The 25,723-nt window shown below is 59.9% G+C and overlaps 1 protein-coding gene across 12 annotated transcripts in view; it reads left to right on the plus strand.

The window, feature by feature from the left end:
- PTK2 (protein tyrosine kinase 2) overlaps positions 1-25,723 on the plus strand; it is a 114,717-nt gene that overhangs the window by 85,308 nt on the left and 3,686 nt on the right. For 6 of the 12 annotated variants that reach the window (XM_056110917.1, XM_056110910.1, XM_056110911.1 and 3 more), the window contains 12 exons: positions 150-250; positions 1,613-1,728; positions 2,611-2,711; positions 4,940-5,029; positions 6,864-7,068; positions 15,663-15,774; positions 20,101-20,187; positions 22,052-22,189; positions 22,575-22,706; positions 23,317-23,382; positions 24,070-24,109; positions 24,495-24,601. In XM_056110917.1, coding sequence (XP_055966892.1) covers positions 150-250; positions 1,613-1,728; positions 2,611-2,711; positions 4,940-5,029; positions 6,864-7,068; positions 15,663-15,774; positions 20,101-20,187; positions 22,052-22,189; positions 22,575-22,706; positions 23,317-23,382; positions 24,070-24,109; positions 24,495-24,601 — 1,295 coding nt within the window. The remainder of the gene's footprint in view (positions 1-149; positions 251-1,612; positions 1,729-2,610; positions 2,712-4,939; positions 5,030-6,863; positions 7,069-15,662; positions 15,775-20,100; positions 20,188-22,051; positions 22,190-22,574; positions 22,707-23,316; positions 23,383-24,069; positions 24,110-24,494; positions 24,602-25,723) is intronic. The other 6 variants (XM_056110918.1, XM_056110919.1, XM_056110920.1 and 3 more) reach the window with 1 other exon arrangement.

A 25,723-nucleotide genomic window follows, 5' to 3' on the forward strand; every position in this document is an offset into this window, starting at 1 on the left:
AACCAGGGACCCAATCCCCCTTGCTTACCGGTGTCTTTTCCCTGGACAATGGCTGCAGCTCCCTCAGGTGCTGCCCGCGGCCTGGCCTCTGCCCTGGGAGCATCTTCAGTGAGTTCCCCAATGTGACTGTGCGCCCCATTTGCCTACAGTGACCATGCGGCAGTTCGACCACCCTCACATTGTGAAGCTGATTGGCGTTATCACTGAGAACCCCGTGTGGATCATCATGGAGCTGTGCACGCTTGGAGAGGTATGTGCCCGCCGGCTGCCACGCTGGTCCCCTCTCCCCGGCTGCTGCCCGGGGATGCTGCATTAGCTGCGGGTTCCTGCATCTGTGGGACCAGTGACAGACACGTGTGAGCGTGCTGCAGAGACGGTGCGGGGCATTCAGCCATGAGCCGAGCCCTGGTACCACGGCACATGGCCCAAGAGCCCCTGCGTTGTGCTGAGGCGCTGTAAGAGCTCTTGGGACAGAATCCGAGTCCTCTGCGCATGCATCTTCTCCCTCATCCAAGGACGAGTGCTGCTCACTCCTCCTCCCTCCCTCCATCCTGGCCAGGCCTCATCCGGGAGTTGTTTCCAGAGTCTGCACTTGCCTGTTTGGCCGTCTGAAGCAGTCGACACATTTTACACCTCCCTCCCTTCTTTAAGGGCACCCAACACTGCTCGGCTCTTTCCAAGCGGGAGAATTTCTGCGGTTGGGGTCCTTTTCCTTCAGGGAAGTACCGCCCCACCCTCCTTTGCAGGACATCCCCTCCCCAACACACACACACACACACACACACGCATACACACACGCACGCTTGCACAGCCACACGGCTCTCTCCTCTGCCCTGGGTGCTGGAGTGTGTGTGGGGGGGGGTGTGCCCCACTGGCCCCCCTGTGGCTGAATGGGCTCCACATGTATTTTTTTATCCCCAGCTCTCTTCTGCTTTTACTTTTGGGAACTTTGCTGATCATTTATTTATTTACTTATTTTCAGTCTTTGGCCCACGTGTCTGGGGGTTGCTCCTTTGGGGCCAGGGGTCCTTAGGGTTCCAGCCTGTCCAGTTTGCACCAGTCCTGTGAGTCCTGTCCCCAACCCAGGAAGGTGCTTGCTTTCCTGGCTCTGCAAAGCTCCAGGGGCCGATGCTGTGGCGTCCCTGTCACTTCCCTCTGGTCTGTCTGCACTGAGCTGCTTCAGTCTGACCAAGGGTCAATTCATCTGGAGAGTGGTCTGGATGCCAGCCCGCAGCCTTTCATCTATGGGCACTTTCATCTATGGTGTGCCTCCCCGTTGCCCGTTCCCCAACTTCCATCCTTCACTCACAGTGCCCCGGCCCTCGGGGTGCACTGTTAGGACTGACACATCTGTCTGTCCTCCACCTGCTGGTCTGCGATGCTCTACTCAGTGTCTTGTTTTAAGCACATCTTTTCTGTTCTTTGCATACTTGCTGGAAAATCATGAGGATTTCAATCCTACAGTAGGATGAAAGATGCCAGCTAACCCTAACCTGAGCCAGCGTGTTCTGTTGCTTTGCTGAGTGAAGATTGAAGCCACTTTCATAAAAATATGCTTGGAAACTGTCGCTAAATCTTTTCCCCTGTTTTGTCTTGGGCGCTGTTCCAAAAGCTGAGGTCATTCCTGCAAGTGAGGAAGCACAGCCTGGCCCTGGCCTCTCTGATCCTGTATGCCTACCAGCTGAGCACAGCTCTCGCCTACCTGGAGAGCAAGAGATTCGTGCACAGGTGAGCACCCATGCTGGACAGGAGGCAGGCAGGCTGCCCCCAGTATGCTGCTGGCCCTGCTCCCCAACCCACCCACCAGAGGCAGCCAGTGTGTCCTGCTGCAGAGGCTGTGAGCCCGTGTGCAGTGTCCGAAACAGGCTGCCAGGCCTTGCCAGGGCCCCATGCTTCCTGCTAATTCCCAGTGGGAAGCAGGGCTCACATGTATGGGAGTGCAGGCCCCAGCTACCTATGCTAGCCCCTGTGTGTCTGCATATCCCCCCATGCAGCCCCCACTGCCCCAGCAGACTCAAGCACAGGCGTTCAGAGCTGGCTTCCTGCAGGGCTGTAGCTGGCTTCCTGCAGGGCTGTAGGCCCCTGCCACGTCTGTCTCCTCTCAGGCAGCTGGTGACGCAATGTTTAGACAAACACATAACTGTCCTGGTACCACAGAACACGCTCTCGCCGGCCAAAAGCAGCATCTCCCAGTTACTAAGTGAATGCCTGCACAGAGGCTCAGCACTTATGAATGTAAAGCAATGGGTTGTTTTTAGGGAAGGTTAGCCCGCAGGCATCACACGCAGGCTTCCGTGCAGGGTCAGCCCTCCCCCACCCCCCACCCCCCAAAACACACACACATACCTGGGCATCACACACAGGCTCTTCTGTGGGGTCAGTCCCGTGGGCATCACGTGCAGGCTCTCCTGTGGGGTCAGCCCCCCGGGCATCACACAGGCTCTCCTGCGGGGTCGGCCCCCCAGGCATCACACAGTCTCTCCTGTGGGGTCGGTCCCCCGGGCATCACGCGTGGGTTCTGCAGTCTGTTCCTGTGTGCCTTCACAGAGTGGAGTTCATGGATCTGTCTTCTTCACTCTCAAGTCTGTTGTCCCAAATTCCTCCTCACAGGGACATTGCTGCTCGGAATGTTCTGGTGTCCTCCAATGACTGTGTGAAATTAGGAGACTTTGGCTTGTCCCGCTACATGGAAGACAGCACGTACTACAAAGGTCAGAAGCCGGATGGGGCTCGGGGGCCCAGGTGGGCTCAGGTCCGTGAGGAATGTGCTGGGATGCTCGCGTCTCTCAAGGTAGAGGTGTAGCGTCACCTCTGCAGTCAGGGATCATCCTTGGAAAGGTGGCATCTGCCCAGGCTGGCACATCTCTCCAGAGCTGGCACAGCTGCAAGGCTTACAGGGAAGGAGGCAGCAGGGTCCTTGAATTTGACACCAGAACCTGGTATTTAAAAGGGAGGGTATTACATTGAGCTGCACTGAAGTTGAAATCATTTGTTTTGTAAAAGATCCTGATAAAAGAAGAAAACAGCATAAGCTGTAGCAAACCCAGCAAAGAACTAGTATTCACACTGCAGAAGATGTCTCCGGACTTTGAGAGTTGTTACCCAACCAGCAGAGATGCCAAGAGAGGCCCCACTGAGGCGGGCCACACATGCAGATATGCACAGAAGCTCTTGACAGCTCTAGCCACCGGGCACAGCAAGCTTGAGAACAGAGAGGGCCGGGGTGGGAGGCCCTGAGTTCACCTCCGGCGCCAGAACGCAAAATGGGGCCAGAGCCATGGGACAGTGGGGCAGCATTGGCCTTGCACGCGGCCCTCCCGGGTTCGATCCCTGAGCCCTGCCAGGAGTGATCTGAATACCGAGACAGGCGTAAGTCCTGAGAACCACCCAGTGTGGCCCAAAAGCCAGGGGAAAAACCAACAGCGTTTTGTAGATCATGAAAAATCTGCGCCTGCAGCTGTTGTCACTTCCCACCCCCAGCAGCCACGCCTTCGGCTCTTCCCAGAGCGGGAAAGTGTGTCCCCCAGCCTACACATGCTGCTCGCCTGGCGTCCTTGGCCATGAGACAGGACGCCCGGCGAGCAGACAGTCCAAGCACTTCGGAGCAGTGCTCGATGGATCAGTGCAAGAACTCAACATCAGGGGCCCAAAGAGATGGTCCAGTGGGTAGGGAGCTTGCCTTGCCCAGCTTTGATCCCTGGCACCCCATTGGGTCCGCTGAGCCCTACCAGATGTGGCCCCAAAAACCAAATGGAGAACTTCACCCCGGAGTCCCATTGTCTGACTCTGACTGGGATCTGTATGTGTGAGGACCGAGGTCTCTCCCCTAGTCTCTTCCTTTTGCCAGCCCTGTTATGTTGGTGTCAGGCCACACTGCCCCTCAGGGCATGGCTGGAGCCCATATCAGTTCATGGTCCTCTCCTGGGGCTGCAGGACGGGCTGTGTAACCCAGGACAGGGCGCTGGAGGCATAGTTGCTGTGGCTGCTCCTCCTGGGGGCCAGACACGGCTCCGCTCGTTCTTTTCTGCACCCGCGTGAGCGCAGGTTACAGACAGAGCTCATTTCTGTGTGTTGTACGCTGTAACTCAGGACTTGGCTCTCAGAGCCTCAGCCTGTGACCAGAGTGGCTCTGCCGGTGGCCCGTGTCGGGGACCCCTGAGACTGCTCCTTAGCTTGTTTAATTAGTCGTTTCTTTCCAGAGCGACCAAGGCAGCTTTTTCTGCTGTTTGTTGTGTTAGTATTAGGCTGGGGGCCATGCTGAGCCTCTTGCTCTGACGATAGGTCTCACCAGTTCAAGTCCTGGGGGTCCAGGAAGGATCTGAAGTGTGAGGGGCTCTGATACACATAGCATTTGGGGTTCAGAGGGGCGGCGGAGGGCCGCTGAGGTGCTCTCCTTCATGGGCCCGAGGCGTGGGGCTGGTGGCCTGTGGTGAGGGTCTTCTGAGAGCTCTCTTTGTGGAACTGGGGCTGCTGGCGTGCTTGAGTTCGCAGTGGGGCATCCCTGCCATCCATGCGACTCGTCTCCCCCCACACATACTCCTCTCAAAGCCTTGGCAGCCACATCCCTGGGACCCTGAACTGCCTCCCTCTGTTCTTCCTGTGTCTTCACTCTGCCTCCCTCTGTGTCTTCGGTCTGCGGAACAGCCTCCCCGAGTAGGGGCTGGTCTGACCTTTGGGCGCCCCCCAACTCTGTGCAGCCCGTGGGGAAACAGGGCCCAGGGCCTGACCCTGCAGAAGGGGGACTCCGGGAAGCACTGCCCAGGTCCTACGTAGGGAATCTCTCCCCAAGGACACTGGCCATGTGAGTCTCACCCCAACTGTGGGTCTCACCTGACTGTGGGTCTTACCCGACTGTGGATCTCACCCTGATTGTGGGTCTCACCCGACAGTGGGTCTCTGACAGGACAGGTAGATTGACTTTCTCCCACCATTCTTGTAGCTTCCAAGGGGAAACTGCCTATTAAATGGATGGCTCCCGAGTCCATCAACTTCCGGCGCTTCACCTCGGCCAGTGACGTGTGGATGTTTGGTGAGTATCTGAGACTTTCTGTGGGTGTCTTCCTGCTCTTCATTGTCTCTGCATAGAGCGGGCTGTGGCTGTCCTGGTGCTCTTGTTCCTTGATGCTGGTGCGAGGATGCATCTATGCTAGGCACAGAACCTTCTGGAAGGTTCCGGCTGTCGCTGCTCTTATTCCTGTTTCTTGTGGGAAGACACTCTTCTGCTGCTCCTTGAGAGCGCCCTGCCCCCTCCTCCCAGCAGCCCCATCTCCAAGTGTCGCTCTGGCCTGCAGCTCTCTCAGCCCCTTCCTGTCTCAGAGTTCCACGACTGACCCTTGGTCATCATTGTCTTCTGTCACTGCTCTGGTGTCTCACTCTCTGTCCCTGTCCCTGCCCCGGACTACAAGCCTCCAGCTTGCCCACTGCCGCCCCTTGCCCCGATGCCCCTCTTCCTTGTTCTCTGTCCCCCGTCTTTCTCTTCTCCATCTGGGGGTGCCCTGGGGAGGCAAGGCTGCCTTCGCCCGCCTGCACTCCCTGTGTTGGTCTCATGAGCGGGCCTGTGTGCTGGGTGTGGACTCGGTGTCGCTGCCTTTCAGACGCCACGCAGCCACGTCTGTCTTGTTTCCTGTCCACAGCTATGGGGCTCCCTGTTTCTTGCCCTGATTGCTGCTAAGTTAGGAACTTTCCAGTAGAACAGGAGTCAGGAACTTGGCCCAGGAAGACTTGGCCCCGAGGCCCCGGGGCCTGTGTGCTGGGTGGGCCACAGAGTAGGTGCCCCCCGAAGGGAGCTCTCATCTCCTGATAGGGCTGCACCGGGGAACCAGGCCTTTGTTCCCGTCAGTGCTCCTTTGTTGGGTTTTGACAAGGCCGTACCCACTGGTGTGGCATGGGTTATAGCTACCAGGGCCTTGTCTGACCCTTCAACCATCTCCCTGATCTTGGTGTGTTACTCTCATATTGATCAGTGATGTTTAATAGCTTTTCAGTCAGAACAAACAAGAGTTGAAGAGTGATGAAGGAATATGTCACAATTTCATTGGCATTCACCCTTTTCTTGGTCTTGTAAAAAATATGTTTGAGATCTTCTCCCAGAGAAGTCCAGGACAGCCTTTTGGGACCCATGGCTGGTCCTTGCATCGCTAGTCCAGCCTGGTCAGGGATTGCCTGGAGCATCATTCATCCGCCACTAGTGTTGGCATAGAAAGGTTGAAACCAACCTGCTGATCTGCCAGCCACCGTGGTGCTAACTGCGGTGCATGAATGGTGTGCAGGGAGGTGCTGCCCGCAGGTGTTGAGGAGCTGCCCTGGGGTGTCCCCTGGCTTGGAGGGCATTTCTCTTTGGCTTCGGGTCAGCTGCTGTGGTCAGCACAGGGATGAACAGATGAAGGGAGTGAAAGACACCTTCGAGTCCAGTGTTTTGTGAGCTGCTTCATTGGACCTATGGCAGCTGCCGGGTCCATTCTAGGCACATGAAATTCCATTAGATGGGCAAAGCTGACCCACGGTGGGTGGAACTGTCCTATTGTGGGCGGGGTTTTTCCACGGTGCGCGGAGCTGTTCTATTGTGAGTGGAGCCCTCCAACCGCAGGCCGAGCTTTCCCACGGTGGGCGGGGTTTCCTGACCTACCGTGAGCAGAGCTGTTGTATTGTGGGTGGTGCTCTCCTGTGGGTACATCTATCCCTGTGTGGGGTGGGGCTGTCCCCCCTGTGGGTGGAGCTCTCCCACCGGAACAGTGCACACTCTATGCTGCTTCATTTGCTGGCTTGCATCGCCTGACACTGGCGCTCTTGTGCCAGCTCTGCCCGTGTGCCGCGTCCCAGGAGCAACCCTCGTGCTGATTCACTGTTTTCATCCCACCTCACAGGTGTGTGTATGTGGGAGATTCTCATGCATGGTGTGAAGCCTTTTCAAGGAGTGAAGAACAATGATGTGATCGGGCGGATTGAGAATGGGGAAAGATTACCAATGCCTCCAAATTGCCCTCCCACCCTCTACAGCCTTATGACGAAGTGCTGGGCCTATGACCCCAGCAGGCGGCCCCGGTTCACTGAGCTCAAAGCTCAGCTCAGGTAGGAGTGGGGAGTGGGCCCGGCTGGGGTTGGGGCACACAGCGCAGCTCAGGCCCACACGCACTCACTGCTTCCTGCCTTGCTGGTGTCCCAAGTGTAGGCACTCTGCTCAGATCCCTGCCCTGGGTTTCTGACCCACTTGGCTGCAGAGACCCCCTCCTCCTCCTCCTCCTCCTCCTCCTCCTCCTCCCCCCCTTCCCTCCTCGTCTGCCCATCCTGTGGTGGTTCCCACTCTCCTCGTGTTCTCTGCCCACATGCAACCTTTTCTCTCCCAGACATGCCACTGCTGCTCTGGTGCTTTCCTTGTGCTGCTGAACACGCCCTGGGGCCTTCCTACAGCCATGGCGCAGCTCTTGTCAGCCTCTCCTGCATGCATCGGGGAGCTGTTAGGTGTTAGACTTCAGGCCCCCTGCCACCTGGCCTGGGTCTCTGCCGTGTGCCTGTCAGCAGCTGGGTGCCAGGCTCTGGGCAGGCATCTCTGAGCGGCCCTTGAAACCCGCCGGTCCCAGCATGAAGTGGGTGCTCTCGGGGTGCTTGTGACCTGGGTGTGTCCGGATCAAGGATATACACTTGAGTAGGCATGTTTGAATTCTCTCCCTGTGAATGGGCCGCGGAGCAGCCTGCTGGGGGCTGTGTCACAGGTTTCAGCGGGGGTGCTTGCTGAGTGAGGAGAGTATCGGGGAACGCTCCTGCCGACGGGAGCAGTAGGTAGGCCACCCAGTCAGCCGTCTCCTGGGCACAGCATGCTTGTGTCCACTGGGCCAACACTGAGTCCTGGACCTGGGGTGGCAAGGGGGCGCTCAGTAGTGAAGTCCCTCACGAGCATTGTGGCTTGGGCTCTTCCCTGGACCCCGACACTTGCCCATTGACAGGCATCGTGCTTTCTCCCATGGCTCCACATACACATGCACTTGACTTCTCGTGCAGCCTCCGTCCTGCCTCTTCGTGCCCCTGGTTCCTACTCTCGGCCATTCCTGGGGTCGCGTCTCCTAGCTCCCTCTCTCCCAGGTGCCATACTTGGGCTTTATCTCTCTGCATGGGGCCTTCGCGTCCACTCCGCCCCTCCGGGAAGCCAGGCGCCCTCCCTCTCATCTCCATCCTCTTCCTCCTAGGCTTCTCTCTTGTGCCCTCCTCTCTGCTGGGCCTTTAGCTGGCTGCTCATCCCACCTCTGAACAGGCAGCCACTGGCACAGAGGCTCCTGCAACGGCACAGTGACCCGTCCATCCCACTGGCACCTGGGCCATGCTGCCCCCTCCTCTCACTTGCTCGCATCTGCTCCTGGCTCTCGGCTTCTGCAGTGGCTCTGGGCACCCGGCTGCTGGGCCCCGCCCAAGCCCAGCGCGGGTTCTCGGTCGCTTGTGTTCAGCCCAGCACCACATCACCGAGCCTGGGAGCCGGGCGTGGTGCCCCCGGGGGCAGGATGACCAGAGCACTTTCCTTGCCCTCGAGGAGCTCACAGTCTAGTACGTCTCATCCCCTACTAGACTGAAGCTCCTTGAGGACAGGGATCGTCCTACTCACCTTTAGGGCTGAGCTGCCACAGGCCGTCCAGGACAGTCTGAGGGAGAAATAGACACACACACACACACACACCACCACCACCACCACCACCACCACCACCAACACCCCCAACACCCCACCCCCCACCCCCCCTACATGAGTCCAGGCAGCCAGAGTTTCCCTAACTCTGACTCAGTACATCTTTCCTTGTATCCGGTTAGAGCCGGTAACATCCTTGAATCATCTGGGCTTGCTTTTTGCCATTGTTAGGTGCATGTGTAGTCCGACCCCAGGTAGAGGGCCATGGCAGGCTTGCGAGGCTGGCTCCAGTGGACAGCACATTCCGTCTCTGCACCCTGGCCACCTGTGGGCAGGTGCAGGAGGCAGCTCATGTGCTTCGCCTGAGCTGAGGCCCTAGACGTGGTACCAGGCTTGCCAGGTATCCCTGTGGTCCCTTGAGCACTGCTTGAGGAGCACCCCGCACCCCCCATTAACATTTTAATAGCCTGATTGCTGGGCAACAGTGGATCCTGGTGATTCAGGTCCTTTGGCTGGGATCTTTAAAATCTCTTACACCTAAGGTTTGCAGAAGATTGGATGGTGCCTTCCCGTGACAGTCCAGCTGTGCCTCATCTCCTGCTTATCTGCCCCAAAAGGAAGTAGTGCTAGCTGACTGGGATCATGCATGCCGCCTGCCACGCCCATGCCTCAGCCAGCTGGGGAAAGTCACTTTCTGCTGGTCCTGGGCTGAGCCCTGAGGGCCTGGGCCTCCCCCGGCCTCTGAGTCAGCCAGGCCTGTCATTTCCGCTCTGTAGGAGGGGCTGGTTGCAGGAGAGCCTGGGATGGGCCTGCCCGAGTGCTCCCAAGTGCCCTTCTCTCTCCATCTGTCTCTGGTCAGGCCTGGCCTCACACTCAGGGCACCTTGCAGCAGTGCCCCCAGAACCCTTCCCCATTTGCCTCGGGGGGTCACTGCAGGTTCTGGAAGCCTCTTCTAGACAGAGGAGCTGGTGTCTACGTGAATACAGCTCGAGGCTTCATATCCTGACCCCTGTCGTCTTTAACTCTTTGTTGGTGTGAAAGGTAACCGATCTGTTGGCATGCCTGCCCACAGGACACAGGGCTCTTCGTTGTAAAAGCGCTCTTTCCCGCCCCCACATCTTGCCTGCCTGGCCCAGCACCCTTCCACCTCCTGGCAGGTGCTAGCATGCTCCATCCACACCATCCTCATACACGTCAGCCCTGTGGTTATCCGACCCCAAGCCTGCCCCAGCTCAGCTTCCCGAGACTGGCCTTGTGATGCCTGTAGCTCGAGAACCCATGGGGCCAAGGGAGACATCCTCATGGTACCATGATCCTCCCCTCCTGCGTGTTGACCCCATCCTCACCTGTGACCTGAGTGGCCGCTGAGGGCTCTGCCTGCCAGGGCGCTCTTTAGTCACGTGAAGCCTGTGGCATGTTTGTGGACAGACGGCCTCCTCCCTCTGTGTTGGGCGGCTAGTCACAACACCCAGATCCTGTGTATTGGCTGGGGAGATCTTTTGTGGGAGCACAGGCTTTACATATGGGACACCCCGGAGCCCTCGGGCACCGCCGGGAGCCACCGTGACCGCCATGCTGGGAGGGGCATCAGAGTACCAGTGTGTGTCACCAGCTGGGGCCTGCAGTGATAGGAGCCCGAAGATCTCTCTCCAGTACCACTGCCCCATAGCCCCCAGGTGTGAGGCACGCACATGTGCGCACCCACACACACACACACACACACACACACACACACACACATCTTGATTGGTCTCCTGTTTCAAAAAACAAAATCTCATCCGTTTTGCGGGCACTGTCCCTTGAGTACCCTCAGGTATCCTGTGTCCCTGGGGTGTGCTGTGTGTGGCAGGCACTATCCCCCATACACACCTGTATGCGGATAGTGTGGAACCATGAAGGTGGCCCACCCTCCACCTCAGCCTGGCTGCACGCCACCACGCTGCTCACCTCAGCCCAGCTTTGAGCAGCTGGTGACATGGTTTGTAGAGAAGGGGAAGGAGAAGCGTCTGCAGCTGGTTTACTACCAGCTGTTTGCCGTGTTTGCTGGGGAGACCCTGGCCATGCTCAGGTTTCTGTGCCAGCCGTGGAAGCCAGGGTCCCACAGACAGAGCCTGTGCCCCGGCCCTTGTAGCAGCAGGAGTGGGGAACGGTGTGTGGGTTCCCCGAAGGGCTCCGTGAGGTGAGTGTTAGGGGGCAGGGTGCTTCCCGCACTGCCCGGTCACTTTGTAGCTGCTTCCTGCTCAGGCGGCCCTGGGCTGCGCGGAGGCCGGAACACTCCCAGCTGCCGTTCTGCCTTATGACACCCTGTGCTGGCCCTGTCGCCCTATGGGACCGTCACTCTGCTCAGAGGCGCTGTATTCACGCTTGTGTCCCCTGCTCATGCTGCATCTAAGTATTGTGCTCATGTGAGGGAACCAGCTGTCTCAGACCCAGGTGACTTCAGGAGTCCCCCGGGAAGGGGTTGCTTGCGAGAGTCCAGGTCAGTGGTAGGCTGCTCAGGCGCCAGGAGCCTGATCTGCGCTGTGTGGCTTTGGGTGAGCACCTCAGCAACCTTTAAGGGCTGAGGAGGCCTGAGTATCTCTCAGGAGGCCAGAGCCACAGCAGAACTGCACAGGAGGGCAACTACCTCAGTCCCTGGCATCCCATATGGTCCCTTGAACCCACCAGCACTGATCCCTGAGCACCGCCGGAAGTGGCCAAAAAAAAAGAAAAAGCATCTTCCACACGGCCCATCAGGTGTGGGGTTTGAGGTCCCCCAGCCTGTGTCGTCTGTGCTGTGGAGAAGCAGCAAACAATGACCCCAAGTCAAGCGACAGCTTTTGTTGCCCAGACACCAGGAAGCCCGTGCCTCCTCACACTTCAGAAGTGGCTCACGGAGACCAGCCCGACCTTTCTGTCCTGTGAGCAGCACCGTACTTGGGCTCATACCGACCCTCGTTTCTGGCTAACAGCCTCCCTGACCAGTGGGATGTGCTTTTTGTTTTTGTTTTTTAAAGTGGTTTTGTGTTTGCTTCCAAAATTCCTCACACAGGTGGAGTCTACATTCTTCACACTTTCCTTCTCTTGCTGACCTCCAGGGTCTAGAATTATCTAGAAGACAAGTCTGTTTCTAGTTACCTATAAGCATCCTGATGTCTGCAGCACCTCAGTTCCAAAGTGCTGAGGAGGGGGGTGGAGTGTTTAATCAATCCTCCAAGTAAGGGGAAGTCAAAAGCAGCACTGAAGGAATGTGCTGGAAGCTTCCTGTGTCCCTGTACCCCTGCCAGCTTTCCCTGCCTTGGCTACCCTAATCCTGTCCAGTGAGGTTCCCCTGCTTTCTCTGAGTCTGGTCACCCTGACAGACCCGGGCCCCAGCTGGGGCCCCTGAGAAGGTGTTGCCCACTGGGTGAGAGTTTGGAGAAAATCAGGATTGGTTTTGCTGTGCCAGGGTTCAGCACAAGCTGCGCAGCTCCCCACGCTGTCTCTTTTCCTCACACCTCAGCCTGTGGCCTCTGGCCACGACCCCCCACCAGACGCTTCTGTGCCGGGGCCCTCAGGGTGATCCCGCAGTGATTCTGTCGGGCAGGGCCTGTGTGAGCGTCTTCAGGGCAGACCCAGCGGTGGTTGGTTCTGTCAGGGGGCCTCACCCCTGCAAGGCCTCTGGTCTGATTGACCTCTCTGCCTTCCTCCCTGCACGGCAGGCTCCACCCACCCCTTCTCCTGTCTGTGGGATACACCTTCCTCTCTGCTTTTGGGGAAGCAAATGTCTCTGCTCCCCTTTCTGCCCTGCTGCGCTCCAGATGGGGCTGGGACCTCGTGCTGCCCTGGCCTTCCTCCTTCCTCCCAACCTGCCTCTCCCAGGCACTTCTTTGGGGCCCTGAGTTTCTCTGCTGACACCACCATCCTTGCCAGCATCCTTGAACACAGCCGCTTGACCACCCTCGACAGCTGCTGTGGCCCATGGTCCCCCTGTGCTTGGTTCCTCCCCGACTCGCCCCTGTGCTTGATTCCTCCCCGCCCCGCCCCTCCCTTGGTGTGCTCTAGGGAATGAAGCTTTTCCTCACCTTCACCTGTCAGCTCATTTCAGACCCTCACCCCCAGGTCCCGAGAGACTATCTTCAAGCCTGTTAGCTGTCTGCCTGGAGCCTGTCCACAGGTGCCCCTTTGAGGGTCGCTTAGAGCAGAGGTAGTTACGCTGAGAATGTGAAGCGTCCGGCGCTTCTTCCTGGCCCCCCTCACTCAGTCTCCACCCGGTCAGACCGACTTTCTGAACAGTGACCAGGAACTCGGCCCGGGCTAGCCCAGGGCCAAGTCCTACCCCTGGGCCCTCCTGCCTGTGGGCCTGGCTGCCCCGGGAAGCCTGCACTTGGCAGGAGCACTTCCCTTCACCGAGTGCCAGCCTCCGCTCCCTGTAGACTAGGAGGACCCCAAGGCCAGCTGTCCGGTCTGCCCTGCCTGTGGCTCAGAGCAGAGCCCAGTGACCTCTGTGAGGCTGAGCTGGGCCCCCAGCCTCGGCTCAGCTACTCCCATCCCTCCCCTACTCTGCAGCCCGCAGGCTGGTTTTCTGTGGAGATATGAAGCTACGGGTCTGGTGAAAGGGCAGGTCCATTCCTCAGTGATGAGGCAATGTTGGGGCGATTCCGAGCTGGCATTCCCACGGGCTTGCCGGCACCAGCCCCTTCTCCGCACTCTCCTCCCCCTTTCTACTGCTCTCTCTGGCTGTGTCCCAGATGTGCCGAAGTGGCTGTGAATCTAGACCGAGTCTGTGTCCGAAGAAGGCCCTGCAGTGTCGTCCCAGAAGTGTCATGTTTGGGTGATCAGAGCACAGTCTTTTTCAGAAGGGGACTGGAAAGGTAGCACAGCAGATTAGGCACTCGCCTACATGTGACCACCCTGGTACAGTAGCCCCACAGACTGTCCCTGGGCACTGCCAGGAGTGGTACCCAAGAACCTCAGAAAATGAAAGAATGAAAAGAGTTTAGGTTTACCCTGAGAAAGAAGTCAGGTTTTTGTTGTTGTTGTTGTTGTTTTGTGTTTGTTTGTTTGTTTGTTTGTTTTGCTTTTTGGGTCACACCCAGCAAGGCTTAGGGTTTACTCCTGGCTCTAGCACTCAGAAATTACTCCTGGCAGTGCTGGTGTATGTGTGTGAGGGGAACCATATGGGATGGTGGGGATCAAACCCAGGTCTGCCACGTGCAAGACAAACGCCTACTTGCTGTCCTATCTCTCTGGCCCCGAATTCAGTATATTTTAAAGCGATTTGAGCACAGACTAAAGTGCTTCATATCGTTTGGACAAGCAGAATATTTTCCAAAGGGAGAAATTCGCTCTTGAAGTCCATTAGGAAAAGAACAAGTTACTTGTATTCTGTGGAGCTCCTGGGACACCCCATGTCCAGGCTATGTTACTCCCTGGGGGCAGAGAAGGGACCACGCCACGAGTGCCCAGGTGCAGCCCTGAACTGGGAAGTAACAGTCACGAAGTACACTCGGGGCTGCCCGGTCCACTACTTGTAGCGACCCTCTTGCTCAGAGTCAGCCCCTTCCCGTGGCTCCTCGTCCTGGGCTTCGGCCACATGGGGCCGAGGGCCTTCTTCATGTGGATCTGCTGTGGCAGAGACTGTTCTGGGCACTTGCTTGCATGCTGTGTGTGACTGTTCTGGCCGCTGAGCTCACCCTTTCTCGCAGCAGGGGAGTGGAGGGAGGCCCCTACGCCTTTCTCCGACGTGTGTCCTCCATAGTGGGGCGAGTGTGGAGGAGGCCTGGGTTGGGGGCGTCCTTCTCGGTGGCCCCGTCCCCGACGCCCTGAGTCCCGGAATGCACAGGACTGCGCCAGTTCCCATCAGCACCCGGCTCTCTGGAATGCTCTGCTGCTAAAAATATGTGTCGTTTGGGAAACTATGTCCAAGTTTGACCTCCCTGACACCATCCGTCGCAGCTCGCTGCTCTGGGCCCCTCGGCAGCGGGAACACAGGCCCTTCAGAATAGCCCCTACCTCCGACGCCCACTCAGACCCTGTGGCTTGCGGGTGGAGGCCCAGAAAGAAGTGCAGGCGCCGTGCTGGGGGCGAGGGAGCAGGGATCCCCAGACGGATGAGATGCGCCCAGGGAACGCTTCCCTGCTGCCCTCTGCTCAGGGGCAGGAGGGAGGGGCTTCAGGTCGAGGGGGTGAGGTTGAGGTTTACCCTGGCACTCCCGTGGTTTCAAACTCGGGTTTCTGGAACCCCAGTGTCAGGTGGGTGGCGGTAAAGCTGCAGCTTCTCCCAGTCCGCCCTGGCCTCCTGAGGACAGCTGCCCACCACCTCAGGGTGCAGGAACGGGTCTCCCAGGCTCGGGAGTGTTGGAGCGGGTGGCCCCTCTACTATCTGTCTGGGCACAGAAGGACTGAGGGGCCAGCAGAATGGGCAGTAGTGGTGAGGGGGCCGGCCTGGGTGCTGAGCACCGCGGAGTTCTGGGATGTTCTGAGGGAGGAAAATCCAGGCTCTTTGCTGGATGCTGGTGCTGGGCGGGGCTGTCTCCTTTCCAGCGAGATGGGGGGTGGAGGGGGGGAGAGGAGGCTTTCCCTGTGGGTCTCTGCAGTGACGCCCCCCCCCCCCCGCGCGCGCACCCCCCCCCCCCACTCCTCCCCCCTCCCCCCTGCGCCGCCCAGGCGTGGCTTCCGGGTTTGGGTTGGGGGTAGATGGTGGGAAGGGCTTTCTGCAGAGGCCATTCCCAGATTAGAGTCTGCAGCACACTGACCTCACTCCCATGAGTAATCAGGCTTGTTTACTGCGCCCGCCCGGCAGGAGGCCGAAACTGTGAATGAGCCAGGCTGAGTACGGGCAGGCGGACAGGCGGGCAGGCGGGCGGGCGGCTCTCCGTGGAGTGTGGCCTGGACAGGGGCGGTGGCGGCGGGCGAGCTGGGTGCTGCCCTGGCTGTGCTGCGGGGCTGTGAGGAGCATGTGGCCCTGCAGCTAGCCCAGAGGGCGAGCACAGGGAGGTAGGTCAAGGGCTGGAGCCTCGGCGCTGCGCATGTCTTGGCAGGGTGGGGGCGCAGGCCCTCTCGGGGTCGCCCCTGATGGCTCTTTGTCTCCCCAGTGCCATCCTGGAGGAGGAGAAGGTGCAGCAGGAGGAGCGGCTGAGGATGGAGTCCCGGCGGCAAGTGACGGTGTCCTGGGACTCAGCAGGCCCCGATGAAGCACCACCCAAGGTAGCTGTCCCGGGGGTGGGGGTGACCCCAAGGCAGGGCCAGGTGTGACTCAGCTCCTCCCTTTACTCTTCCCGCCCCTGCCAGGCATCTGGTGGGGCTGTCCCGGGCTCCTGCTGCTTTGCATTGTGCAGGCTGGCAGGCGCTGTTCTCTGAGTTCTGACGCTCTGTGCAAGGGAGAGGAGGGCTGCAGGGCTGCACCCGCCCGCCCGTTTGCTGGGGCCCCTCCTGTTGCTTTGTCCCCAGTGCTCTCCTGAGAGCCGGGCGCGGCTTCTTCCCAGACTTCTTCCGCGCTGGCGGGAGTGGCTGGCAGGAGTCATCGGGCTCTGCTGCTTTTCAGGGCAGGAAGTAGATGATGGGCTGTTTGGGCCCGCTGCCACTGGGCATTGGGGCAGCCACCGAGAGAGGAACCTTTCAGCTCTCACCAACTGCTGTTTAAGTGGCGTCCTCAGTTTTGTTTTGTTTTTCCCAATCTTGATGCCTGAAAGCTCCTCCTGTCCGAGTCAATGTTTTATAGCTTCCCAGCCATAAATGTCGGTGCGTTTAAAGGGGGCACGGGTGGAACGGGTGGAATTCTGTCCCCCTGACAACCGAGGTGGGGCCCAGGGCTGTCTTAGGCGCCCATGGGGACAGCCCACCGCAGTGCAGTGTCCTCGGGTGAGCCCCTGTCGTGCAGTCTGAGGCCCCACTGGCTTCTCGGCTCATCCATGTGGATGCAGGCAGGTGTGCTGCTGCTGCTCTCGCCACAGTCCCTGCCTCTCGGGCCGGGCCACCCACACAGGGACACGCTGCAGTGCCCAGGGCTGCCGCACTCCAGCTTGTGGACTGTCGGTTCGGGCTGTTGGGTGGTAGGGGTCAGCGTCGGCCCCTGCTGCCGAGGTGCTCTGGGCCCTTCTGCGCCTTCCCGTGGCCGGTGCCTGGATGGGGGCAGCGTGGATAGAGACGGTGTGACCACGTTTTCCACCTCTGACACTCTCCCCAGGTTTTCTGGCACCATAGGGGGTGATGCCGCCTGCCTGCATCTATCCAGGGAGGCCGGTTAGTGGCCTGGGGTGTCATTGTGCTGGTGTTTGCTCTCTTCCTCGAAGAAGGAAGAAGTCGGACCACCAGGGGCTTGCCAAGTGAGGAGGCGGGACGCCAGGTCTGGGGGTTTCTGGCCCAACGAACTGGTGGTGTGAGCACCCTGGCACTTAGAGGGCAAACTGCAGCCACCCACAACTGTCTGGCTGAACGCTGAGGAAAGGGCGGGCTCTGCGGGCCTCAGCGTGCCAGGAGAGTGCAGGCAGGGGCATGGGGGGGACATTCCCTGGGGACCCCTTACTAATCCCCCTCTCCACTGTGTTGATGAAGTGGACGTGGGTGCCTGTGCAGGATATGGACTCATTGGCAACTTTCCGCTGCAAGAACCGGAGGTGCCGGACGGTCGAGATTTACACTCTGAAGTAGACACTGCACTCGCATTCTGGGCTGTCAGCTCCATCCCTGGCCATGGAGGCTTCCCCTCCCACCCCCTCCTCCTCCTCCTCCTCCTCCTCCTCCGGCTTCAGATTCAGCCAGCGGGCCTGCCCCTTTGTGAGGGTCCCCCTGCCTTGGGGGTCTCGGGTACACCCTGCTCCAGTGGGCTTCCAGGGTTTTATAAAGAGACCTTGTCTGCTGGTAGCTCCGAACCCTGCGTGTAGTGTCCCTGCGGAGGGAAATATTTCCCATCCCCTGTCAGAGTTAAGGAGTGCATTTAGCTCACCACAGGCACATCCGAGCCACACAGCTCAGAGGTTCTGTTGGTGCCTTTTTGTTTCATTTTGGCTTCTGGTCTCAGTTTGGGACCCTCCCCCCAAGCACTCAGGGCCCCTACCAGCTCAGTGCCGGCCAGGTTGCTCCCAGCTCGGTGACCAGGGCTCTCAGAGCAGTGAGGGTCAGACCCAGGATTCTGGACTTCAGGCCAGCGTGGACAGTCATCCCACCATGCTGTGTGCTGGCCGTGTGGCACTGGCCACTTGGCGGGCCCTGAGCTCGGTTTGCTCGTGAGGGATGATCTTTGGAACCACTGAGCTGAGAGGTCTGTCTGCCCTGCTTCCCTCACCCCATGCCCAGTGCACGTGTTGCTCCCAGGTTTCCAGGTAAGCCCGTGCCCCCAACGCCCAGGAAGGACCTCGAATGGGGCCGGAGAGATGGCACAGGTCGAAGGCACTTGCCCAACCCTGACTCGGTCCGCTGTGCCCAGTGGGCGGAGCATGCCCTGACCTCTTGTGACGTGCTCAGTATGGCAGGGACACAGCTGGGCAGGGTGCGGGGTCTCTGGGTGCCCACCCTCAGCCCCACAAGGCTGCGATGTGATGAGGCATCACCGGGGCAGTGATGAGTCCGTCCAGAGGCGCTTGCAGCTTTGGGGGCCCCATGAGTCCCAGCTGGGCCCATGGGGTCCTCTGAACAGCCCTGGCCCTCAGCAGTGGCCCAGTGGGCGGGCAGAGGCCCTGTGGGGGCCCATAGCTGGAAGGGAGTGTGGAAGACCCCAGATTACCCCATCAGTCCCCTGCTTGAGCACCGGCCCCTCAGACTCGCACCAGGGAGACCAGCCGTGCCCATGAAGAGGAGCTGAGGAGGCAGAGACAGTGTGAACCCTGTCCATGGGGGTCCTGCTGCAGGACCACGGGCCATGAGGCCTCTGTAGGCCATGTCTGTCCTCCACACGGCCACCTTAGGGCTCCAGCGCCTGTCCGATGGCCCTGGGATGTGCCGTGGCATCAGCCCCTTACAGGCAGGATGGGGCAGGTTTGAACTCCGGTGTCTGCCACAAGAGAGGGTCTCTCCACAGCCCTTCCCGGGCCCCAAGGGCGGGAGAGCCTACAGAGCAAGACGAGGAGAAAGACTTGCAAGCAGCGCCCGGCAGCAGGGGCGGGAAGGGGGTGCCCGCCGCGCCGGGGCTGCGGGGCTGTTTGAAGTGAGGGGTTGTTGCTGTTACTGCGCGTCTGTTTGATTTCCAGTGGTGCAAATTGCAGCAGCTACAGTCCAGATAAACAAAAGCTCAGGGTCCTTGGTCATTTCTAGGAAGCGGGGGTGGGGTGCAGGGCCTGAGGCTGCAGGGTTTGGTCCTGCAGCTCCACTCAGCCCTGCCCCGCCCCTTAGCTGCCCTGAGGCTCGGCTTGCTGCACCAGGCACTCGGGTGCTGGGCACGAAACCCCCCCCCCCCGCCCCCCCCCTGCACAACACAGGAAGCCCCTTGTCTAAGCAGCAGTAGGGCCGACCCTAGTCCAGCTTGGCCAGAAAGGAGTACGGCTGCCGTGACAGCACGGGCAGTGACTTGCTGTGGTGAGGGAAGGGTCAAGCTCACTGAGCCGCACTCCCCTTCTCACACCGGACGGGTGGCTCATGCCTCCTGCCTACTACCAGAGATGCCACCCGCCCAAGGCCTGTCAGGGCCACGGCCACCAGGACCTTTCCCCGGGGCCTCTGACTGCCCCAGCAGCACTGTGGGCCAGAGGTGACGGACAGTCAGGCCTTGTGAAATCTGCAGTGATAAGTACCGGGAGAACTTTCTAGATACCCATCCTGGGGGCAGGGCAGCGTGAAGCAGTCCCTGAGATGCAGGGCACAGACAAGGGCCAGGAGTCCTCCAGAAAGCAGCAGCTGGTGAGGACCCGGGGACAGGAAGAGTGTGTATGTGTGTGTGTGTGTGTGTGTGTGTGTGTGTGTCCCCCGTCCCAGCACACAGCTCATGCCTGCACGCCCACGGTGGGTTGGAAGGAAGCACAGCCGCTTTCACCCAGCGCCCTGCTGGCACTACAGGAGCCCCTCAGTTGCTGCACGCAGCTCCCAAACACCTATTCAGAGTGGCACAGTCTTTGAGGCAGTGCCCCTAGCCCAGGGCCCGAGACTCCCACAACGCCCCAGGACTCAGGGCTGTGCCCGAGATACCCACAGCCCCCTGTGGCCCAGAGCCGTGCCCGAGACACTCACAGTGCCCTGCGGCCGTGGCACATCTCTTCTGGCTACTGGACCGTGTATGTGGTGGCCTGGGCCCACGTTTTAATTAGATGTCTTCTCTGGGACTCCTAACGCCTCTCGCCGAGACAGTGCTCTCCTTTCTTCTTCCCCTGGTGTCTGGTCCCTCACTGACATGGATGACGGCCCCTGGCCTTTCCTGTTTTTGTTGAACCTTGGGTGTCAGCTTGAGGGCATTTGCTTCTGAGGGTTTGTGCCTTCAGTGTCTCCCTCACTCAGCTGGCCTAGGAGGGTTCTTCACAACCCCTTCCCCGGGACCCACCGCCCTGTGCCTGTCTGCTCCTTTCAGCACAGCCCCCAGCTGACTCGCTCCTGTTGCTCTGTTCACAGCCCAGCAGACCTGGCTACCCCAGTCCCCGGTCCAGCGAGGGCTTTTACCCCAGCCCGCAGCACATGGTCCAGGCCAATCACTACCAGGTGAGTCACGTGTCCCGGGAGTGCTGGTGGCCGCACCAACACCCCAGTCCCTGCTCCAGGCCCCGCCACTCACGCCCTGCCCACCTCCTGCTCCTCTCACGGCCAGGAAGCCTGGGGCAGACTCCATGCGGGCCTAGCACAAGACTCTGCTACTTCTGGGAGACAGATAAGACCCACAGCCCCGTGAATAGCACTCCTATTAGTACAGCACCTGCCGTGGGGCCACTGAGTCTCCTGCGGGAGGACAGGGGGCAGCCCCAGAGGACGGGGGTGGACGGATGCTGGGGCTGGGCTGGAGGGGGGACAAGGAGCAGCCCCAGAGGCTGGGAGTGGATGGACGCTGTGGCTGGGCTGGCAAGGTGATGGGGCAGCCCCAGAAGCAAGGAGTGGATGGGCACCGGGGCCAGGCTGGCGAGGAGGGGTAGGTGCACAGGCTGGACTCACTGTCAGGGAATCTCAGGCTTGGCCCTGGGCCCTGCGTACACAACATCCCATGCCCACACAAGTTACTCTCACTTCTGTCACCTGGAGAATTCTGCCTGCTGGTGGCCTGTCCACCTGCTGCCCAGAAAGGGTGTGTATGTCTGCAGTTGGCAGCATGATGGAGGCCTCTGGGGCATGGTCAAGGGGCCGGAGCGAGGGTCAAGCACGGAGAAGCCTGCTTTGCACACAGCCAGCCTGCGTTCAGTCACTGGCACAGTGTATGGTCTAATAGGCCCCACAGGGTGTGACCCCTGAGCACAGAGACACGGGTAAGCCCTAACCACTGCCCCCCCTATTTTTTTTTTTAATTTAAAAATAAAATCGGACTGGAGCAATAGCACAGCAGGTAGGGCATTTGCCTTGCACGCAGCCAGCCTTGGTTCGATTCCTAGCATCCCATATTGTCCCCCGAGCACCACCAGGAGTGATTCCTGAGTGCAGAGCCAGGAATAACCCCTCAGCATCGCTGGGTGTGACCCAAAAAGCCAAAAAAAATTTTTTTAAAAATAAAAGCAAACGTTAAGGCATATCCCTGAGTTGTTTGGTTTTTTGTTTTTAATTTTTGTTAGTGAAACACCATGAGGTACAGTTGTAGACTTACACATTTTTGTGCTTGGGTTTCAGTTATACAATGATCCAGTACCCATCCTTCCACCAGTGCCCATTCTCCATCATTTACATTTTTTTAAAAATTTCTGTTAGTGAAACACCATGAGGTACAGTTGTAGATTTACAAATTTTTGTGCTTGGGTTTCAAGTGTACAATGATCAAACACCCATCCCTCCACCAGTGCCCATTTTCCACCACCACGGGTCCCAGTATCCCTCCCACCCCAGCCACACACTCTAGGGGAAAAGGGATCCCTGAGATTTTTTCATTGATAAAGCCTCTTCATTCAAGCAAACAAGAGTCATCTTTGTGCTTCATGTCTGAAAGTTCGTCCTTGGGGCCTCTGGGTCCACATCGATGCCTAGAGTGACACAGAAGCTGCCAGGGGCACTGAGGCATGAACGTGTGCATCTGGCCAAAATGTTAACGGAGAACTAGGACTGAGAGTGGAGAGGGGCTCTTCTGAAGGAGAGCCCCTTCCTTCAGAAGAGCCCCTCCCCAGCCGTGGCTTTGGGTTGTCCCCCGTGCCTTGGCTGGGCCACCATGCAGGCTACCCTTGGGCCTTGGGCCACTCCTCAGCCAGGGTCCCTCGCGTCTACTGCGGCCCAGGACAAGAGCTGCCTGGTGCTCTGACTCACGGTCCTGCCCCGGACTCACCCCTCTCCCTCTGGTTCCTCTCGGCCCTGAGGCACCCTATGAGGACATGGCCTCCAGGTGTCCAGAAGGTGCCATGCCCAGGTCCCATCCTAACTGACCCTGGCCCCCTCATAGGTCTCTGCCTACCCCGGCCCCCACGGGGTCACAGCCACAGCGGGCAGCATCTACCCAGGCCAGGCCTCACTCCTGGACCAGACAGACACCTGGAATCACAGAGCTCAGGAGGTTTCCATGTGGCGGCCCACCGTGGAGGTGAGTGTGTGTCCTTGCCCGGCCTGTCCGGACACGTGACTCAGTGCCAGGCTCCATGCCCGAAAGAGGGGACACATTCCCATCCCCTAAGCTCAGCCTGATGGTGGGGAGTTCTGAGCAGGCCCAGGTGCAAGCCCGTCCTTTCGGCTTCCTCACCCTGACACCCACCAGTGTCACCTTTGCTCATGGCTCGGACCCCACGGGGCACTGTGAGCCAACAGGCCAGAGCCATAGTGGGGAGTTGCCTCAGACATGGCCGTCCCAGGCTCCATCCCTGTACCCCATATCAGTGCCATGAGCGCTCCCGGGTGTGGTCCCCAAACCAGCTCAAGCAGAGCGTCTTGCCATATCCAAGAGCTCTGAGCCGCCATGGCCGTGTCCCCAGGACTCTGCCGCCCTGGACCTGCGTGGGATCGGGCAGGTGCTGCCCGCACACCTCATGGAGGAGCGGCTGATCCGGCAGCAGCAGGAGATGGAGGAGGACCAGCGCTGGCTGGAGAAGGAGGAGCGCTCCCTGGTAATGGGCGCCCAGCCTTGCGACTGTCCACGCCTCACCCCCACCTGGCCCTGATCCTGTCCACGTCTCACCTCTACCCAGCCCTGCCGCCTGTCCATGCCTCACCCTCCCAGCCCTGCTATCTGTCCATGCCCATCCCCACCCAGCCCTGTGCCTGTCCACGCCTCACCCCCACCCAGCCCTGCTGCTGATCCACGCCTCACCCCCACCCGGCCCTGCTACCTGTCCACGCCTCACCCCCACCTGACCCAGGCCCGACAGTACAACCACGAAGCCTTGCCCAGAAGCCCCCAGTCCTGGTGCTACCCCCATTCTTCCCAGAGGAAAGCCTCGGCCTGGCGTGGCCATGTGGTCTGACAGGGGCTGGGCGTGTGGCCACAAAATCTTGGCAGTTTTCTAAAATGGGAATTTCTGGCCCTTCTTGTTTTTTTTTTTTTGTGGTGCTGGGGATGCAGCCCAGGCCTCACATGTGTGAGGCAAGTACTGTGCGCCAAATACCCACCCCAGCCTCACCCCATCCCGTCAGGATACCAAGCTGTGCAGGACGGCCCAGTGTCCAGCAGGGGTCTCTGCTCCTCACACAGCTGATGCCCAGTTGTGTCTGTCCCAGCAGAAACCGGATGTGAGGCTCTCGAGAGGCAGCATGGACAGGGAGGACGGCGGTCTGCAGGGCTCGGTAAGCCGCCAGCCCCGCCCGCAGCCCCCAGGGATGTGGCCTTGAGGACACACAGGCTGTCCGTCTGGCACATCACACCGTGCACCCAGCCCCCGTTTCGGGTTCGGGGCAGACACCTAGTTCTCCGCCCAAGACGCCTAGTGCTCTGCCTGGAGTGAAGCTGTGCCACAGGGCTCTCGTGCAACACCCACTGCTCTGAGTGCCGGTTCCCAGTGTGGACACAGCTCCTGTGCACTGGGGTACGGGCCTGCGTGCCCCATGCAGGACTCCCACTTGGGCCAAGGATCCCAGGCCAGCCCCTACCCCCAACCCTTGCTTCTTCCCGTGGAAGCTGGTGTCAGTCGCGTGTGGGGGAGGGACCCACCATTTTGCGAGTGACTGCTGGGACAGCAGCTCCTCATGGGACAGAAGTGGCTGGATCAGAGGCACCTTCACGCTCTGCCAGCCGGCCGGCCCCCAGCCTGGGTGGCACACCCAGGGGTGCTGAGTACTGATGGACAGGGTGCCCGGTAAAGAGAGGTGCTGTGCTAAGTGCTCCCAGTGGGACACTGTTCGGACGTCACTGCCTTGCCACGTCTTGAGCCCCTGGACTCACTCGGGAGCTTGGACCCCTCGGCAAGAGGATGGGGGGAGGAGGATCATTGTTTTTGTTAAGTTTATTGGAGTGACGACTTCCCTCTCCCACAGACCGGGAACCAGCACATCTACCAGCCTGTCGGGAAGCCAGGTGAGTGCGGGCATGGGCCATGTGTGTAGGCACTGGGTGAGGGTGGGCACAGGGCGTGCGTGTGGAGCTGGGTGAAGGTGGGCATGAGCATACACGGACATGCTGCAGGATTTGGGGGCATGAGTGTTTTCAGTGTAGTTTCTTACACTGGCGCCCACTTGACCCAACACAGAGTGCACCAAGTGTCCAGTGCATTAAGCCCAGGGTGAGGGCAGGAGAAGGCAGGCTAGCAGGGCTTGGGTGGGGGTGGGGGGGCAGGCCAGTCATGGGGAGGGGGTAGGAGAGGACAGGACAGGTGGGGGGGAGCAGGGGACGCAGATGTCACGGCTTGGGTGCAGGAGCGGCCTGTGCCCTAACGTGCTCCTGACCGCCTCGTTCTTCCCAGATCCTGCAGCTCCACCAAAGAAACCGCCGCGCCCTGGTGCCCCTGGCCACCTGGGCAGCCTCGCCAGCCTCAGCAGCCCTGGGGACAGCTACAACGAAGGCATCAAGGTGGGCGTTCGTTCCGAGGCCCTGTCCACTGCAGGAAGGCCTCTGGGCTCCACGGGGCAGCCTGGGCGCAGACTGGGAGTGCCGGGGCCTCTCAGGCAGGCCGGGATTGCTGGCAGGAGGGGAACAGCTCCAGGCCCAGGGAGTGAGGCGGGCACTCTGGGTCTGCCCCGCCCCGCTGCGGACAGGAGGGCGCAGCCTTTCTTGAAGTGGCTCCTCAGCGCGAACGTTGACCGACTGGGGGATCGGGTCCCTGCACTGTGCAGCTCCAGGGTGGCTGCTCTCTGGGAAAGTCCAGCCTCACACCAGTGCCCTGGGATGGGGCGCAAAGAGATGAGCTGTCAGCGTCAGGGGTCCGCACCCGTGTGTGGGGTGGTGGTGTGCCCACGAGTCTCCGTCCAGTGGGGCTCCTGGAAGGGCAGGTGCATGGTGGGGGCGCTGCCCTCTGCTGCCCAGGGGTGCCCCAAGAACACTGCCTCCGGCCAGTGCTCAGACTCCCTTAGCCTCATCTGTGGGGACTTCGGGAGAACCTGTCCTGGCTGTGAGGGGTCGGGGTGGGGGCAGGCCTGCTCGCCCTCATTTCTGGGGTACACCTGTGAGGGCCCTGGGGGTCCTCCCGGTCCCGGTCCCTGAACTGCTGCTCAGCAGCCGACCCTGCCCTCCTCAGCATGGCAGACAGCCCGCGGCTGCCCTTGGGGGTTCCCGGTCCTCAGCCCTGCACCTCTGGGCACCCTGAGCTTTGCATGTGTCACTCGCTCCTGAGCACGGCCGCGGTGCATGTGACCCTGGATCAGCTCGGCTGGGCCTCACAGAGCGGCATGCGGGTGTGGGGTGCCAGGCACTGCCTGTGTTGTATGTGCGGGGGCCAATTGTCTGTTGCCTGTATTAACACTGTTTTTCTTTCCTCCCTCTGACAAATCTCTCCCCCTCACTCTGCACTCGACACTAGCCGTGGCGGGTAAGCACCTCGTGTGTGTGTGTCCCCCACCCTGCCTGCCCCTGCTGTGCTGTCGCCGAGCCCTTCCTGTGTCTGGCGGGAGCACCTAAGCCCAGGCAGCTTGGTGTCACCTTGGAGGGTTTGACCTGAGTGTGGCCGTGGGCGCGGAGAGCAGCGGGTCTCCTGTG

The sequence above is a fragment of the Sorex fumeus genome, unplaced genomic scaffold (assembly GCF_029834395.1).
Source record: "Sorex fumeus unplaced genomic scaffold, SorFum_2.1 ptg000011l, whole genome shotgun sequence".
NCBI classification, from domain to species: domain Eukaryota; kingdom Metazoa; phylum Chordata; class Mammalia; order Eulipotyphla; family Soricidae; genus Sorex; species Sorex fumeus.